The sequence below is a fragment of the Gopherus evgoodei genome, chromosome 3 (genome assembly GCF_007399415.2).
Source record: "Gopherus evgoodei ecotype Sinaloan lineage chromosome 3, rGopEvg1_v1.p, whole genome shotgun sequence".
Classification (NCBI taxonomy): domain Eukaryota; kingdom Metazoa; phylum Chordata; order Testudines; family Testudinidae; genus Gopherus; species Gopherus evgoodei.
The window spans coordinates 93,876,048-93,895,467 of record NC_044324.1 but is presented as its reverse complement, the minus strand read 5'-3'; the positions used below and the strand labels follow the sequence as shown (position 1 = coordinate 93,895,467).

General features: G+C 37.3%; 1 protein-coding gene across 8 annotated transcripts in view; it reads left to right on the top strand.

Moving 5' to 3' along the window:
• The window catches only part of AK9 (adenylate kinase 9), a 253,414-nt gene that overhangs the window by 11,586 nt on the left and 222,408 nt on the right, over positions 1-19,420 (top strand). For 7 of the 8 annotated variants that reach the window (XM_030556086.1, XM_030556085.1, XM_030556087.1 and 4 more), the window contains 5 exons: positions 1,462-1,525; positions 6,749-6,801; positions 6,933-7,029; positions 10,619-10,731; positions 14,647-14,829. In XM_030556086.1, coding sequence (XP_030411946.1) covers positions 1,462-1,525; positions 6,749-6,801; positions 6,933-7,029; positions 10,619-10,731; positions 14,647-14,829 — 510 coding nt within the window. Of the gene's footprint in view, positions 1-1,461; positions 1,526-6,748; positions 6,802-6,932; positions 7,030-10,618; positions 10,732-12,611; positions 12,673-14,646; positions 14,830-19,420 lie in introns of those variants that run through there. The other variant, XM_030556091.1, reaches the window with a different exon arrangement.

Sequence of the window (19,420 nt, the reverse complement as noted above, 5' to 3'; positions counted from 1 at the left end):
CCCACCATGTATACAAGCCTTTAGAGTCTAGATCAGATGCAAAGTTTGCGAAAGCAGTACTTCAATCCTTGTTCAATTAGGATTCTTTATCCCACCATCCTGGGTGAGATGTACTGCTTGTTAATCTATCCCACAAATGGAATATGTAGAGTCCATCTTGAACTCCAGTTACAGGTAAGTAACCTTCATTTTTGTAAAAACTATAAACAGAACATGCAAAGATAATCAAATTAATGTTGCTGTGGGGGTCTTTAACTGTTTAACTTACTGACTTTTTGCATTTAAATTCTCAGCCTCAAATTTACACTAAATTAGGTTCTTGCTTTTTATTTCCTTTGTGGTTCTTTTTCCTCTAAAAAAAAATAAACTGGGGACATACTTAAGGGATTTAGGAAACAAATGCTTACAAATTTAACAGCACTGCTCCAAATTTGTGCCAAGATGAAGATTATGATGCACATTATATTTTAACATAGAAACATAAGAAAATGTACATATTGCATGTGTTCATGATGAAAGTTTCAGTCACTTATGTTCTGAATTAATTTTTCAAATTTATCAGGATTATGAATCTTCACTGAGGACTAACTACATGTCATGTTTGATACTTTAAAATTCAAACATTTTTGGGTTAAACTGTAATTTTACTCTGAAAAGTGACCATTAAATGGCATTATAGGACTTCCTGTTTATTTCTTGGATCCTTCTTTCTTTTGCATAATCATCAATAATATAGGTTCAGCAGGCCAGATTATGTCTTTAGGTACATCTGTGTGATATGAAACTTAGTAAACAATTTTTTGATGTTGTACAAGACTAGCAGAATCAGTTCACTCTTAGCTATGTTGGCTCTTCAGAGCTAACATAAGTGAAAACACAGCAAAAATGATTTTTCACTGAAATTATCAGATAAGACCGAATATGCATAGACACCAGATCTGTGGAGTAAAAAAGTATTAGTTGTACACAGAGTACACATTTTAAGTGCAAAAAATGTTTCAGAAATATTATCCACCCACCTTCTTTTTACCCTTCTTGCCTTACTCAGAAACAGCAGAAAGGTTTAACTCAAACTTGACCCCAAAAATTAACTGTAGCCTGAGATGGAGGATGTGAAGTTTTAGTCCCACAAAAACATTTTATAGAAACTCATGAGCAACTCTTATTAAAGGTTTAAAATAGCCTTACTCATAATTACAAATATATTTAATATGAAGGAAATCAGTTAAAGAGAACAATTATAATATATCAATCATAGTGGGAAATACATTACATGTTGTCCAGTGACTTTAAGCAGGTTTGTGTTATAGCACATAGAATAGAGGCCCTGATCCTGACTAGGGCTTTTAGTTTTACAAAGAAATAATAACAGGACATGCATTTCATTGCATTTTGTTTTGTGAGTACAGTAATGGCAAAGTCATTCTAATTTTAAGAAAATATGTCTTTTTTCATTTTAAGGGTACTGGGAAGAAAACATTAGCTAGAAAAATAGCTCAGTTATGGAAATGCACACTCATTGAAGGTAAATATCAACTACAATACTTTTTATTTTAGCTTTCTTTATGTTCCCTGAAATTCTAAATGGTACATTACTGACCACAGTGAAGGTCATTTGTAGGGGAAAACTGTGATAATCTTTCAGGAAACACATCGTTGAACATGGCAAATGCTCTGCCATTTAGCTACATGGGTGCTAAACAAGTCAGTTTTCTCCTCTTTTGCAGGAGGGGATGTAATACCTAATGACCAAAGTAAGGCCCAGTCCTGTAAGATGATCTACATGAGCAGATCCATATGTTTATGTGGAACCTTACTGAAGTCTGTGGCGGGTCCACATAGGCACAGGGGTCTGACTGCATGGTTCAGTTTACAGGATCGGTAGTGTCTATCTTTGTTCTGTGTTTGTACAGTACCTAGCACAATGGGGTGCTAGTCTATGAGTTGGGCTCCTCAGCACTTCTGCAATATAAATAATAATAATAATAATTAATAATAGTAAAAACAAATCTGTGCTATTATCCTGACAATACCAAGCCCTCACCAGAAAACATTCTAAGGCTCATTTGAGGCATGAGGTTCTCCCATCTTGCAGGCTTCAGCAGGTCCACAGGAATAGGAAATGCCCCTTTGGTCTCCTGCTCTCTCCAGCTCCACCTTCCTCACCCCCCTCCCTGAAGATCACTAAAGGTCTGCAGGAGCAGAGCCTTTAATTGGAAATATTCTCTTTTGTTCCACTCTCAACTGATTACTAGGGAGGCATGTCATTTTGAGACATCTCAGCAAGGAAAAGGGCTAGAGACTTATATACAAAAAGAATAAGCGCAGGTCTCCAGCAGCTTTTTGTTGTTTTATACTAAGCTTGCTGGAGCAGATATCCTGTAGCAAAGGAGGGAGGTTATGACTGATTTTGCTACAAAGTGGCCAAAAAGATTAGAATACTTTTTAAACTCCGGTGAACACTTCTATTTTAGGATGTAATTCAGGAATTCGTTGTTCAATTAAAATTAAGTGTAAAAATGTAATAAAAAAAGCCACAGAATATGTCCAAACCTGAGCCATCCTTTGTAGGTGACAAATCTGAGGAATTGTCACAGACTAAAGTGTCACTAGAGGAGATTTTGGAATTAATTGATAAATTTAACAGTAACAAGTTACCGGGACCAGATGGCATTCACCCAAGTTCTGAAAGAACTCAAATGTGAAATTGCAGAACTATTAACTATGGTTTGTAGCATGTCCTTTAAATCAGCTTCTGTACCCAATGACAGGAAAATAGCTAATGTAATATCAGTACTGGGCAAATTAGTTGAAACAATAGTAAAGAATAAAATTGTCAGACACATAGAAGAGCATAAATTGTTGGACAAAAGTCAACATGGTTTCTGTAAAGGGAAATCATGTCTTACTAATCTATTAGAGTTCTTTGAAGGGTTCAACAAACATGTGGACAAGGGGGATCCAGTGGATGTAGTGTACTTAGATTTCCAGAAAGCCTTTGACAAAGGCTCTCACGTAAATTAAGTTGTCATGAGATAAGAGGGAAGATCCTTTCATGGATTGAAAACTGGTTAAAAGACAGGGAACAAAGGGCAGGAATAAATGGTAAATTTTCAGAATGGAGAGGTGTAACTAGTGGTCAGTCCTAGGATCAATCCTATTCAATTTATTCATAAATGATCTGGAGAAAAGGGTAAAAAGTGAGCTGGCAAAGTTTGCAGATGATACTAAACTGCTCAAGATAGTTAAGGCCAGAGCAGACTGTGAAGCACTTCAAAAAGATCTCACAAAACTAAGCGATTGGGCAACAAAATGGCAAATGAAATTTAATGTGGATAAATGTAAAGTAATGCACATTGGAAAAAATAACCCCAACTATACATACAATATGATGGGGGCTAATTTAGCTACGAGTCAGGAAAAAGATCTTGGAGTCATCGTGGACAGTTCTCTGAAGATTTTTCCCTTTATAGAAACGATGTTGACTATTCTTCAACAGTTTATGTTTTTCTGTGTCTGACAATGTTATTCTTAACTATTGTTTCGACTAATTTGCCCAGTACCGACATTAGACTTACCAGTCTGTAATTGCTGGGGTCACCTCTAGAGCCCTTTTTAAATATTGGCGTTACATTAGCTAACTTCCAGTCATTGGGTACCGAAGCCGATTTAAAGGACAAGTTACAAATCTTTGTTAATAGTTCTGTAATTTCACATTTGAGTTCTTTCAGAACTCTTGGGTGAATGCCATCTGGTCCCAGTGACTTGTTAACATTGAGTTTATCAATTAATTCCAAAACCTCCTCTAGTGACACTTTCATCTGTGACAGCTCCTCAGATTTGTCACCTACAAAAGCCAGCTCAGGTTTGGTAATCTCCCTAACATCCTCAGCCGTGAAGACTTTTAGTTTCTCCACAATGACTATATCATCTTTAAGCATTCCTTTTGTATCTCAATCATCAAGGGGCCCCACTGGTTGTTTAGCAGGCTTCCTGCTTCTGATGTACTTAAAAAACATTTTGTTATTACCTTTGGAGTTTTTGGCTAGCCTTTCTTCAAACTCCTCTTTGGCTTTTCTTATTACACTCTTGCATTTAATTTGGCTGTTTATACTCCTTTCTATTAGCCTCACTCGGATTTGACTTCCACTTTTTAAAGGAAGTCTTTTTATCTCTCACTGCTCCTTTTACATGGTTGCTAAGCCACAGTGGCTCTTTTTTAGTTCTTTTACTGTGTTTCTTAATTTGGGGTATACATTGAAGTTGGGCCTCTTTTATGGTGTCTTTAAAAAGAGCCCATGCAGCTTTCAGGGATTTCACTTTAGTCACTGTACCTTTTAACTTCTGTTTAACTAACCCCCTCATTTTTGCATAGTTCCCCCTTTTGAAATTAGATGCCACAGTGTTGGGCTGTTGAGATGTTCTTTCCACCACAGGAATGTTGAATGCTATTGTATTGTGGTCACTATTTCCAAGCGGTCCTGCTATAGTTACCTCTTGGACCAGCTCCTGTGCTCCACTCAGGATTAAATCTAGAGTTGCCTCTCCCCTTGTGGGTTCCCGTACCAGCTGCTCCATGAAGCAGTCATTTTAAAGTATCGAGAAATTTGATCTCTGCATTTCATCCTGAAGTGAAATGTTCCCAGTCAATATGGGGATAATTGAAATCCCCCACTATTATTGGGTTCTTAATTTTGATAGCCTCTCTAATTTCCCTTAGCATTTCATCATCACTACTATTGTCCTGGTCAGGTGGTTGATAATAGATCCCTAATGTTAAATTTTTATTAGAGCATGAAATTTTTATTCATAGAGATTCTATGGAACATGTAGATTCGCTTAAGATTTTTACTTTATTTTAATCTACATTTTCTTTCACATAGAGTGCCACTCCCTCTCCTGCACGACCCGTTCTGTCCTTCCGATATATTTTGTACCGCAGAATGATTGTGTCCCATTGATTGCTCTCAGTCCACCAGGTTTCTGTGATGCCTATTATATCAATATCCTCCTATATCACAAGGCACTCTAGTTCACCCATCTTATTATTTAGACTTCTAGCATTTGTATACAAGCACTTTAAAAACTTGTCCCTGTTTGTCTGCCCTTTTCTGATGTGTCAGATTCTTTTTTATGTGTCTGTTTATCATCTGATCTGGCCCTTACATTATCCTCTTCCATCCTCTGCTCCTGACTATAGCCTGGAGATTGTCTATCGTTAGACTCTCCCCTAAGAGAAGTCTGTGTCCGATCCACATGCTCCTCTGCAGCAGTCGGCTTTCCCCATCTCCTAGTTTAAAAACTGCTGTACAACCTTTTTAATGTTTAGTGCCAGCAGTCTGGTTCCACTTTGGTTTAGGTGGAGACCATCTCTCCTGTATAGGCTCCCCCCATTCCAAAAGTTTCCCCAGTTCCTAATGAAAGGATGGAGATGGATGGCAGGAGAGAGATCCCTTGAGCATTACCTGTTAGGTTCACTCCCTCTGGGACACCTGGCATTGGTTACTGTCGGTAGTCAGGATACTAGGCTGGATGGACATTTGATCTGACCCAGTATGGCCATTCTTATGTTGTTATGCTTACTTAAATTTTGCAGAAAATTTTTTGCCTCTGCCCCATATATATCCTACAAATTTAGAGACTGATGCTACTCTTTAAATTAAAAATGGGGGAAGGCTTATAATAACCTTAACTGTAGAGAAGTTACTTTAAGCAGCTCTTTGTTCAAGTTAATTATAATATACATGATTTGGCTGATTTTTTTCATGGAATATGCATGCTCAGTAAATCTTGTTATGAATAAACATTAGCTTATAACAACCTTAACTGTAGAGAAGTTACTTTAAGCAACTCTTTGTTCAAGTTAATTATAATATACATGATTTGGCTGATTTTTTTCATGGAATATGCGTGCTCAGTAAATCTTGTTATGAATAAACATTATGGATTTCAGTTTTTGTGTTAGTTATTTCCCTTGTAAATCTCAATTTATTTCTAGTGCATTAATTAGAACATATGGAACCCCTCTGGTGGCCAAAAAAAAACTTTCAGATTTTGTGGAGACCAGAGGCTTTATAACATATCAAACAAAATGTCTTTATCGCATTTTTAAGGCTTAAAGTTCAAATCATGCCAAAATTTCTGTTTTAATGAAATCTCTTAACTTTATTTCCTTCAATGCAAAAATAGATTACTTAAGTCATCCCACTTTTTTAATACAAAGTGATACATGATCTAAACTATTTCACATGTGAGAAAAAAAATAGAATGAGAATTTTTCAGCTGCATAAGGATCAGCCCTCTTCTCTGCATGTAGAATGCCCCTTAACTTCAGTGAGGCTTATATATGTGAAGGGTTTGCAGGATTATCCCCTGAGGCTCCACCCTGTCATTGCAGTTCATAAAGCCATATGCAGGAGCTTTGAGTGTGAGGGGGTATCAAACTAGCACTGTCTTGTTTAATTTGACCATTTAAAGGGTAACCTTTTTTCTCAGCTGATTACTTTAAAACTGACATCTTTGTATGCCTGAACTGTTCTCATTTTGAAACATGACTTCTTAATATGTGAAATGTTTTTGGGCTCAAAGATTCAACACCAGATTTCACAGTAGTTACATTATGATCATATGAAATCACTAATAAAGACAGCCATGCTAGGCTAACAGTGTACATGAAAACATACTAATTCACACACAGTATGTTTTATTAATTGTTTTAATTTTGTTCTGTATTCTGTACATTTTTTAGCTTTGGAAGTAATAGAAGAAAATATTACTGCAGGAACAGAATATGGACTTAAGGTAAAATCTACTGTTTTATTAAATTTCATGATATTCATAAGGCCTAACCTTGTTCCCCTTGAAGTCTGTGGCAGCTGGATGGGGCCACCATGCAAATATTGTAGGATGTTGTGCTTTACATTTCCCTTTAGATGCAGGAATTGCTTTTTGGAGGTCAAAGTATTCCTGAAGAACTGATTACAAAGATGATTCTGAAAAAGATTGAGTCACCAGAAGTTGCTCACTTTGGTATGTGTTGTCATTTTCCAGAACTTTTAAAATATGCCCACTTTAACCCTCTAAAACTTACTTTTGTTTTCTTGTATATCCATAGCATATGATATTTAAAAATTCTGCTCTCCTGCAATCTGTCGGATTCAGTCAGACATTTTTGCCACCATTACTGTAGAATCTGTCTTCATTGCTTCATGCAGAACATGGATATCTATAAATTATGGTAACCTGAGATGGCATTTAGGGAATACTGTATTGATCATGGAGGACAAAAGAGTGCTGTGTACTCATACACACAACAGCAGAGTGATATTTTTCAGCCAAATTATATCCTTTTGATTTTCTGTAATAAAGATGAAATACTGTCAGAAATTGAAGTGTCAAAAGAAGTAGTTCTGGAACAAAATAATTTTAAAAAGAAGTAAGTCCCCAGGCCCAGATAGTATACAGCAAAGAGTTCTGAAGGAACTTAAGTATGAAGTTGCTGAGCTGCTAGGAAAGATATACACAATCTCTCATTTTAAAACAGCTGCAACACTGGAGAATTGGAGGATAGGAAATTTATCTGTTTTTTTAAAAGGCTGTATGGATGATCTAAGGAATTATAAACTAGTAAACCTTATATCTGTAGCTGGTAAACTGGTAGACACTATAATTGAAAACAGAAAATAAAACACCTGGAAACTCACGACATGATAGTCTAATCAGAGCACAGTTTCTTCAAAGGAAAATCATATCTCACTAATGTTAGAATTCTTTGAACATGTCAATGAAGTAGTGAATAAAAAAAGAACCAACTGATATAATTTTGACTTTCAAAAGATCTTTAACAAGGTCAAAAGAGGATATTAAAGAAACTAAATACTCGTGGGGTGGGAGACAAAGTACTGTCATGGATCAAAAACTGGCTAAGACTCAGGAAACTGTAGGAATAAATAGTTAATTTTGTCGTGGGAGAAGGTTAACAGGAAGGTGCCTCAAGAATCTGTGTTAAGATTGGTATTGTCTAATATACTAATGATCTGGAAAGGAGGATAATCAATGAGATAGCAAAATGTGTAGATAAAAAGTTATTTAAAGTAGTCAAGTCCAGAAAAGTCTGTGAAGAACTTCATAGGGACTTAACTAAGCAAGGTGAATGGGCAACACAATGGTGGATGACATTAAATATTGATAAATACAAAATAATCCACATTAGAAGGAAAATTTTGAACTTTACAGTTTATTAGAGTTCTAAATTAACTATACCAAGTCAGGAAAGGGACCCGGGGATCATTGTGGACATCTCAATAAAAACCTCTGCTTAATATGCAGCTGGGGGGAGGGATAGCTCAGTGGTTTGAGCATTGGCCTGCTAAACCCAGGGTTGTGAGTTCAGTCCTTGAGGGGGCCACCTAGGGATCTGGGGCAAAATCAGTATTTGGTCCTGCTAGTGAAGGCAGGGGGCTGGACTCAATGACCTTTCAAGGTCCTTTCCAGTTCTAGGAGATTGGTATATCTCCAATTATTACCTTTTTTTTTTAATTACCTGTGGTCAAAAAGCAAACAAGATGTTACAATGCATCAGTAGTAGGATGAAGAATAATGTGTAAAAAGTTGTAGTGCCATTATCTAAGGGGATGATATGCCCTCATCTGGAATACTGTGTGCAGTAATGGGTTCCCCTTCTCTAAAAAGATAATGCAGAACTAGAGTAGAGAGCCATTCAGAGAAGAGTGACAAGAATGATTAGGAATATGAAAACATACAGAGAGATGTTGAAGAGATTGGGGTCGTTTACCTTAGAAACAAAATGAATGAGTGGACATGATAAAATAATTAATGGCATAGAGAAGGTAGATAGTCGTTTCGGTTCTCATAACACAAGAACAAGGGAACATTTAATGAAAATAAAAGTTTGCAGATTCAAAACTGGTAGGTAATAGGAAATACTTTTGCACTCAAACCCTAATTGGACTCTGAAACTCATTGTCACAAGATGTTGTTAAAGACAAAAATTTGGCAAAATCCAAAAAAGAATTGGACATTTGTATATAGGTAAGAAAAATATTTAAATTTATAATAGTTAATTTTTTTAAAAAAGAGTATTGGAAGGGATATAAAACCTCATGCTTCAGGATTTAAGACAATTTCTAACTACTGGGAATTAGGATTAGACTTTCATGGGGACAAGATTATCCTTCATCTGCCTACTGAGGGTTTTCTTGCTCTTTGAAGCATCTAGCGCTGCCTGCTTTTGCACACAGGATACTGGTCTAGATGGATCAGAAGTCAGATCCAGTATAGCTGTTCCTGTGTTCATTTGGGTCATCTGGAAGTCATCAGGTTCCATCACCCTTCAAGGACAGAGTACCAAAACTGATCCTTTACCACGGCAGGCAAAGTCTTTTAACGGAAGGAAATGTCAGGGTAACTTTAACTTCCCCCATCTCCATTCCAACCCAAATACTAGATCCATAGTGCAACAGACAAGCTATGTGAGCTGAGTCAGAAACTACTTAGAATGGTCCTATGGTCATCATGACAAGCATGAAATCCTGAGATACTCTAGAATAGTAATCATCTGCATGAACACTGAAGTCACACACATTGTCAAGCATGGTGCCTCCAGTGCTACCACAACATAGAATATGATCAGTTTAGCATAAGTTTTCTGATATTTTGAATGATCAGTACACAAACTAGCCCATCACAGCCCAGGATTCAGACACCAGATGGGCACACTCAGATCTGTCACCAGGATGGTAGACTTTCTGCATTTGAAACGGGATGCAAAGAGCACAGACATGAATCTCATTTGTCCCCCTGTTGCCTTATGTTGCTTCATAAACATGGCTGGAGAAAGATCTAGATTATGCATGCAAAGGATATATATACTGTTGTAACTCTGACCACTGACCTTACATTGAAAAACAGAGTCTAGTTCCCACTCATTGTAAAGGAATTTGTTTTGCATCCCATGGATCTCCCACCTCCCTAATACAAGGATAACCCTCTATGTCCCAAGAAAAAGTGATCCAATCTCTCTCAGAAAGCTCTCACTTCCGGAGCATGGGAGGAGATTCCTTCCCAAAAATACAGTTATGGAATTCCTACTCCCTATGGAGTGTGACTCAGTCTATTTCCAAACCAAACATATTCTATTCAAGCCCTCTTATTCCATCATTTTCAATCACCTTAACATTCCACCTGCCATTCAGCAAAGAACAGAATGACATTAGATGCTACTGAGCATGCATCTCTCAGTATAAATAGCCTATATAACTTCATGCATTGCTACATGATTCAGACTTTCCAGACTGGATTTCAAGGTAATATTTAGCACATATAAAATTGTTAGTGTCTATTTTGGGCAATTTTTCTCTATATTCATTAACTGAATTAACAGTCTTTGAGAATTATATAGTTATCGTGAAAGTATTGCAGCTTTGTTATGTCACTTTGGGTAATCACAGGTAAACCTTAGCTATCAATGTGGGTGGCCATGACAAATTATTCTAGTTATATGTCTATCTAGATGTAATGTTTAAAACAGATAAATATAAATATTTAGTATATTGAAATAACTTTCCAAAAGATGTATTTAACAAATTTTATTTGGCAGGTTATGTTCTCAGTGGATTTCCTTCTCTCTCAGAGGAATACATGACTATTTCGGAGCAAATAGAGAAAATTAGAAATCTAAAATTAAAACCAAATTTCCTGATTAACCTTAAGGTAATGACAGCTTTGATAACTTGCTAATCATTTTCATACTTATTCTTAAAATAAGATTAATATTCTATAGACGTCAGTGTCATTTTTTTACATATACTGAAGTATGATAGCTGTTACTAAGGGCCAAATTCTTCTTTTACAATGGAGTTGTCAAACAAGTTACTCTAGGTTTACGCTGCTGTAATAGACAGCAGAATTTGCTCCTAAGGACCGATACTGCAAGGTACTGAGCATCTCCTATAACTTCAGTCGGAGTTATAGTCATTGAGCACCTCATGATCAGTTTCTAAAACTGGAATAGAAAATACATGTTCCATGAAGATAACGCCTTGGAATAATAACAGGGTATGGATATTATAAGTCAAAGTCAATAGAAATACTGTTTGGGAAAAATTCTTGGGAAAAATTAGTTACATATTTGAGTGAGAAAACAAGTTATTTTGTAGTCCAGCCCTCTTTGTCTAATTGTAAACAATGGTGAAAATACTACTTACAGACCAGTTATTTACAAATCAGATTTGGACTGAATCTGCCTTTCAAAATTTACTAAAATTCCCCAAATAGACGTATAGGGAAGACACTTTCCAAAAATTACTGTAATATACATTTAGAAATACACATTTTTGTAAGCAGGGCCGGCTCCAGGCACCAGCTAAGGAAGCAGGTACTTGGGGCGGCCAATACAAAGGGGCGGCACTCTGTCCGCTATTGGGGCGCCCTGTCCCGTTCTTTGGCGGGAATTTGGCGGCAGGTCCCTCAGTCCCTCATTTCCTCTTTGAGCTGCCACCAAAGTGCCGCCAAAGAGGAAGAGGGGGAGTGAAGGATCTGCTGCCGAAGAATGGAGCGGCACGATTGAGCTGCTGCCAATTGGCTTTTTTCCCACCGCTTGGGGCGGCAGAAAACCTGGAGCCAGCCCTGATTGTAAGTACAGTAGTCAGAGGTCTTCTTATTCCATAGTTTTTAAAATAACAGGAAAATATACTAGATCTATTAGGTGTTTTCCCACTCTAACCTCTAAAATAATGAATGGGCTGCCGAAACAACAGTTTTTGTTACATTGTGCATGTACTCGCAATAAGATTTTGCTTCTGGTTGCTCAGACACTACAGTAAGTACCTAGATATGTAGCATCTATGTGAGACAGAGATGGTAGTTGGTAGGCTTTAGTGGAGTAGTGGGAGTGCTGCCACTATGTGAGATGTCATTACATTTTTTCACACAGAGCCCAAAATTCTACATATTTAATAATTTAAAGACTTAAATTTGAACATATCCTGTGAAAATTTTAATGCTAATTTGAAATTATTTGGTTTCTGAGAGCACAAAAATAACTTGAAACCCCAAAACAAAATACCCCTTTGTGCCATTTTAGGGGAAGGAGTTGTTATTTTTAATTACAGGAAATTGAACCTTGTTTTAACCAGACAGTGCAAAAGACTTATTCCAGGCAGTACATTCTGTATGGTTTCACACATAAAATTCCATATAAATGGGTGATACAGTTTTACACCATCAGAAAGGAATTCTTGACTTCATGTACATACCTCATCTCCCCCTCTTGACTTCAGTTGAAGGAAGGTTAAGACATTAAACTCCAAGGAAGGACTCTTGGCTTCACTGCAGTCAGCTGAGAGTTTTGCCATTGACTTCAGTGGTTCTAGGTGAAATCCTGGATGTAATAGAATTGTGGCTATTTTCACGATGTCAAAAAGAAAGGAAGAGGAATCTCTTTAGAAATGCATGATCTGTGAATAGCTTTTCATTACTCACTTTGGAAAAATCTTGTTCTATTTGTATATCAAAAAATGGCAAAGAGGAGGCTTCTTTGGAAGGAGGGGAAGGCAAATCCCCTGATTCTTGCAAGTTTTGCAAATCTCAGCAAAGGCCTCTTCTTGCCTGAGACACACAACTTTCAGAAGCAGCTCTTGCAAGGGAAGCAAGGTAATCTCCAGAACTCTGTTCACACTTAAAGGGGTTTCTCATCTAGTGAACTTATCATGCACAGTACTTAGCAACGTGGTCCAATTAAACAATACTTTGTTCTGTAGAAATTGCTCCTCTCCTTCTGCCCCTCCCTGGATTACACTGCTCTACAGCCAAAATGCTTCTGAAATAAATGTAGTCCAACTTTACTAATTCTGGGTCACTGAGAACGAAAATGATGCTTAAAATTGTTGATTGGCTCTAGTTTTCAAGATATGCTATCGGGTCAGTATATACGACCCTTGACTTGGGAATGGCGGAGAATAAGTGAGTTATAAAGGGAAGGGCATCTTTGACTGGATCTATGAATAAATCTATGACTGGGTTTGGACAGTACTTGCTTTTTAGGCAAAACAATGAATGATGCAATCTGAAGCTGGTATTGCATCATACATAATATGAATTGCATCATGTTATTTCTAGAAGTTATGGATGATGCAATCATAATGAAGCTTACATCACTCTGCTGAACAAATTGCCCTATATCAGCTCTAGAAATCATACAGTGTCGTGCTCTCTTGTCAGTGTTTGATTTTGCAAAGTGAGCAGAGATGCCTCGTACTTGTGTGAACAGTGCAGATAACTTCTGCTATGTTTGTGGTGAAGTGACTTTGGCATCACAAAAGCGCAGTATAACCACTATGGTTAAGAAAGCCTATCACCTTTATTTTGGCTGCAAAATTGGAGATCAGGACAAGAGGTGGGCCCCACACATAGGCTGCACCACTTGTGCAACAAATCTTCGCCAGTGGTTGAACAGGAAAAGGAAGTCTATCCCTTTTGCAGTGCCAATGATTTGGAGAGAGCCAACAGATCATACCAGCAATTGTTACTTCTGCATGGTGCCTCCAGTTGGGAAAGGTGCGTCCAAGAAGAAAAAGTGGACTGTGCATTATCCAAACATTCCATCAGCTATATGCCCAGTACCCCACAGAGAAGGACTGCCGGTTCCTGATGCACCAGAATCATTCTCACTTGAGTCAGATGAGGAAGAGGAAGAGGATGAAACTTCTGGTCCTGAACCGTCAATGTCACAGGACCCACATTTTCTCCCATCCTCCTCCTCTGAACCACACCTCCTAACACAAGGTGAACTGAATGACCTTGTCAGGGATTTGGAACTACCCAAGAGTAAGGCAGAGCTGTTGGCCTCCAGACTACAGCGGTGGAATCTCCTGGCAGGCTATCAGGGCAAATGGAGCCCATCAATGCTTGCAGACTATTGCTGGACAGTGACAAGAGATGCTCCATTTAATGAATACAAGAGACAAGCCAAGAATGCCGAGTAGACACTGAATAGGACTAAACTATGTACATAATAGTTTTTTGCCTTTTGTTTCATAATAAATTTTATTTATATAACCCTTTTGCTGATTTTTAAAGTGTTACATAAACAGGACAGGTGAAATATTATCATGTAAAGCAACGATAAACACATGAAAAGACGTAGGTTTACAATTTATGATTAAAACTCTACTATACACAATATACATAGACATAGAATGTAAAAACTTAAATATCTTAGAAACAGTAGCCAGTTGTTTTAATTGTCATATTTGAATTCAGCACATCAAAATACATAATAAATATCACATTTTATCTCTGAAGCAGATGACTTCTCAAAAATTGTAGACCAGTGTTAGCTGTCACTGTTTTCTCAGGCTTTTCAAAGATGAGGGAAAGATTATGTGGTAACTGATTGGGCAGTAGCTTTGGGGTTGGGAATTGTCTATCTAGAAAGGCTTTTCCCATGTCCTTGTGAATTCTTATACATTTTATTTTTATTGACTGTCTTTTTTAAAGTTGTATGTGCCTAGAAGTGCAATATATAAAAAAAAGTTAAAAAGTAGGCTCTATTACTTTTAAGAAAAAATAATATTGTTATGACAATAACATAAACAGAAAGTTTTCTTTTGATTATTTCTTAACTAGTGTCCTGACTATGATTTGTGCCAAAGACTCTCTGGGCAAAGACAGCATCCTGATACAGGGCAGATATACCAAAGGAACCAGTGGGATCCTGAAATTATTGACAAACGGAAGAAAAAGAAGGATCAACATAAAGAAGAAGATGAGGAAGAAGAAGAGGAGGAAGAGCAGGAAGAAGAAGATGAGGTAACTGATCTTAATCTACAGAAGAGACTCTCTTTATTAGCAGCCATGTCAGAAAAAGAACAAAGCTCATGGACATTTAAAAATAAACTAAAAACCTCAACTGTTACTCTTTATGCATTTTGTTCAACCTTGTTTTTGTTTTGTTTCTGTTCTGCTTTAAGAGAGGTACTGTAGTATTTAAACAAAATTGTAATACTCATTCAGTAAAATTGTTTAGTAGTATTGATAAGATTTCAGTTTGTTTATCAGTTTTAACATTGGACCACCATAAAAATACAGTAGAATCTCAGAGTTACGAACACCTCAGGAATGAAGGTTGTTGGTAACTCTGAAATGTTCATAACTCTGAATAAAATGTTATGGTTGTCCTTTCAATCCTTTACAACTGAACATTGACTTAATACAGCTTTGAAACTTTTCTATGCAGAAGAAAAATTCTGCTTTTAACCATCTTAATTTAAATGAAACAAGCACAGGAACAGTTTCCTTACTTTGTCAAAACTTTGTTTTAAACTTTTCCTTTATTTTTTTAGTAGTTTACATTTAACGCAGTACTGTACTGTATTTGTTTTTTGTTTTTTGGTCTCTGATGCTGCCTGATTGCATACTTCCGGTTCCAAATCATGCGTGTGGTTAACCGATCAGTTCATAACTCTGGTGTTTGTAATTCTGAGGTTCTACTGTACTGTGAGATATCTTTTAGTTAGACCAACTTCTACTGGTAACAGAAACAAGCTTTTGAACTACACAGAATTTCAGGTCTGGATTCTATGTATCTCAAAAGCTTGTCCCACCTTGTCTCACTAATATCCTGGGGCCAACACAGCTACAATACTACTGCAAATAAAATACTATAACTTTTTAAACAAGATATTAATTTATTTCACCTCCAGAGTGAGTCTTCTTGGCATTAATTAAAACACAATAAAAATAGTGTAGCAATTTTATTGGAAGGGGGGAAAAGCTAAAAATAATATGTATTTCAAGTCTATATAAAATATCAACTGATTATGTACAGCTAATCAAAAATAAATTATGAGCACTTACAAAATATGTATAATGGATAAAATTCATGCTAATCTTTGTGATAGCTTGTACCTCTAGAGCACCATGGGGGTGAGAGTGGGCACTTTGTCACAGATGTCCTTCTCTATCTGTATAGCTGGTTTAGAGTACAGAATGTGGTCCTCCGGCCGTAAGTCTTAGGGAGGTGGTAATCCCCACTTCTAGGCACAAAGCAGTCCAGAAAATGGTAAGTGCAAACCAAATAACAGTGCATTCCACAAAATAGTCCAGGCTTACCCAGTGGTCCCCTGTAAGGTCAGAGGACAATAGTCTCTGAGGAGGATCTGAACCCTTAACTTCTTGTGTCCAAAGAACCTAGGCTCCGCACCCGGAGTTCTAAACAAAAAGGGTAAACAAAGTAAAGAAGGTCCCTCTAATTCTTCAGCGGGTCCAGGTGGCAGAGGCTCTTCAGCTGTTCTCCTTGTCAGTGAGACTAGGGAGCTCTAGCTCTGCTTACCTTTTAGTGCCACCATGTACTTTGTTTTTTTGGCACAGCAGCCTCATCATATGAAGTTTTATGACCACCACTTTCTTCATTCATTTTTAGCCAAGTTTTTTCTTATATCCTTTCACTCAGTCTAGTATCCATAAGGAAATGCAGTGAGGCTTCCCCCACCCCACTACCACTATTCCATTTCTGTGACTTTTTATTAGTCCATTAAGGGAAAAATCTTTGCCAAGTTGACTCAATGTTTTCTTAGAGAAACTTTCTTTCCATAGAATATTGCCCACAATACCATAGAACATGACCAACAGTTTTTTGGTTTTGCACATATTACATAATCTATCTTTACATCTCTTTAGTAAGTTTAACTTATATTTGGTGTAATGACATGTTCACACTGTAAAAATGACTACTTCGCTTTTTCTGTCTTAACTGTGGAGTATAATATTATCTTCAATTTTTGAGCATACATCATAGGACCTTTGTTCTTTTGTTTCCTTAGTCCATAGTTCTTGCCATTCCTTTGCAAGCTCCTTCATGACCATACTTTTAAATTCTTGTCTACTCGTGATAGGGCTGAATGTAGGGGCAGGTGACCCAGGCAACCACCTGGGATGGTGAGCTTGGAGGGGTGCTGAGCTCAGGGTTTTATTTTTGTTGTTAGCAACAAAAGGGAAAATAGAATGAAGGGAAATGTTTCAGGTACGCCATATGTGGATTCATTTTTTCACTAAGCTAAGATGTTCTGGACCTTTGTAGAATCTCATGGAATCTTCCAGTTTTTCTGGGAAGTCCATTTTCCTTAAATCTCCTAGAATCTTGTCAGTCATGCCCTGTACATTTCTATTATTCTTAAAATTATTTTTTTTTAATTTCCGTAAGCTTAGAGGAAACATTTTTTTATTTGCTTGTATATGGCATGAATAAATACAGATTTATAGATCCTAGTGCGCAAATGTATTGTCTTATATGACAAGGATAAATCATGTATGCAAATCATGCATTGAAGTTGTGAAATGGACTACAAATGCTATGAAAATAAGGTATTCAAAAGTTTAACAAATGGAGGGGGGACACTGAAGACTGTTGTTGCCTGGGGCGCCGTTTAGTCTAGGGCCGGCCCTGACTCAAGGGTATCTTAACATTCACCTCCTCTTTTTGTAAAGCATGTTTTTCTCTTTTCTTAGTCATCTCATCTCAGTATGTGCCAGAATCCATGCTATTGTTACACAGATATCAGCTTGCATTATTTCAATATTTAGGAATATTATTTCACTTATTATGTCATTTCTACTTTCTGAAGTCCCTGTTCTGAATGTCATTATGCCTAACAAGGAAACAGATAAAATTACAGCTGCAGTTGGTCACACATCTCTTCTCTAGGCTAGTACTAACATAATCCCCATTAGTTCAGTTGTGAGAATGGTCACACAATTTGATAGCCTGTTAGATTTCTGGATTCCAAGACTAAAAAATGGAAAGCTGTTCCCACTCGTCCCCTGCTGTCATTTTTTGATCCACCTGTATAGACTTTGTAAAACTGGCCCCATTTTTCATAAATAAATTTTAAAATGTCATTGGTTGTAATGTGTACATTTTTCCTTCAGTTTTTTCATACAGTTCCAAATCCACAAATGGGGAATAGCTGTCCAGCTGTAACATGATTTCCGATTACTACAAATTTTTAGTTCTCTCAGTTGTGGCAAACTCAGGACACTTAGCTACCAAGAGTGGGGTAGTAATTAGTCCCAGAAGGCTTAACCATGGAGGAATAAGGTTCAGCTGGAACAGGGGGTTACCAAGGAGGTAATTAGTTTCAGCTGGCCCCAATGGCTGGAGACCTTTTTAAACCCTCCCTGGCAGGGGGAGGGGGGAGGAGAGAAGTAGAGTAGCTGCCAGCGAGTAGAGGCAGCTGAACTCTAAAAAAACTTTTCTTGCAAGGCAGGTTGCACTCTCCCCAGAAGGAGAGGAAAACAGAACAAGGGCCTGACTGAGAAGGGATCAGCCAGACCCTGCGCGACTGTGAAGGGTTTTTGCTTTGCCCAAGCCTGTGTCTCCAAGGCTGAAGAGGACTGAGCTAGGAGAGGAGAGACAGATACTTTGCCACACAGTTTTTTCTTTTTACATATCTCCTTTGCCCATTTTTGACCCTAGTGTAGTATGAGGTAGTCTGTGGCAATCCATATAAATTTATTTACTAAACTTCCAGCAATCTTCATAAATCTGTTGTGTACTTCTGATTTCATGATTCCCTTTTACCTTTGCCCAAAAGGTTAGTGCTAATAGTTTCATCCTTAAATTTACAGGTGCTTCCTGAGTGGCTATGTTTAGCGCACACACTGATGTTGCTGTCATTGTGCCATATGCCAATTGCACAACTTGGGCCCACAGCAGCTCCAAGTTTTCTAACAATTGTTTTTGAGGCTAAACCAAAAGTTTGGTATCTGTAGTCTAAAACTGATCTTATCAATGCTCTATACAGCATAATCAATACCCTCTTATCTGTACCCCATTTGTTTCCAGCTACCCTTTTAAGTAAGTTCATTCTACTTTTACACTTTTAAGTCTATGTGACATTTCCAAGTCAATTTATTACCAAACACAACTCCTGGGAACATAAACTTTTGAACTATCTGAATTTTTTCACCATAAATAAATAAGTCAGTCCCAATCTTCCCTAATTTTCATCATGGTTAAAAGTGTTCTGTTTCTGCAAGAGAAAATTTAAATCCTCCATAATTCCCCCACTTGGAAATTCTCTGGAGTGCCTCATTTGTCTTTTATGCTTTTCTTTGGGATGTCTTTTATGCTTAGTCTAGATAGCACAGTCGTTTGTGAAAAGGGAAATACTGTTCCCATCTGCACGCTTTCCAGTAGGCCATTTATCATAATGGAAAAGGAAGTAGGACTGATAATACTCCCTTGTGGAGTTCCATTTTTAAGCTTGTAGGTTTTTGATAAAGCTGTTCCCACTTTGACTTGTATAGTTCTGTCACTTAAAAAATCCCTTATCCATCAAAACATTCTCTCTTTTATTTCAGTTTTGGCTAGTTTATATAGGAGGTCTTCCCTCCATATGAT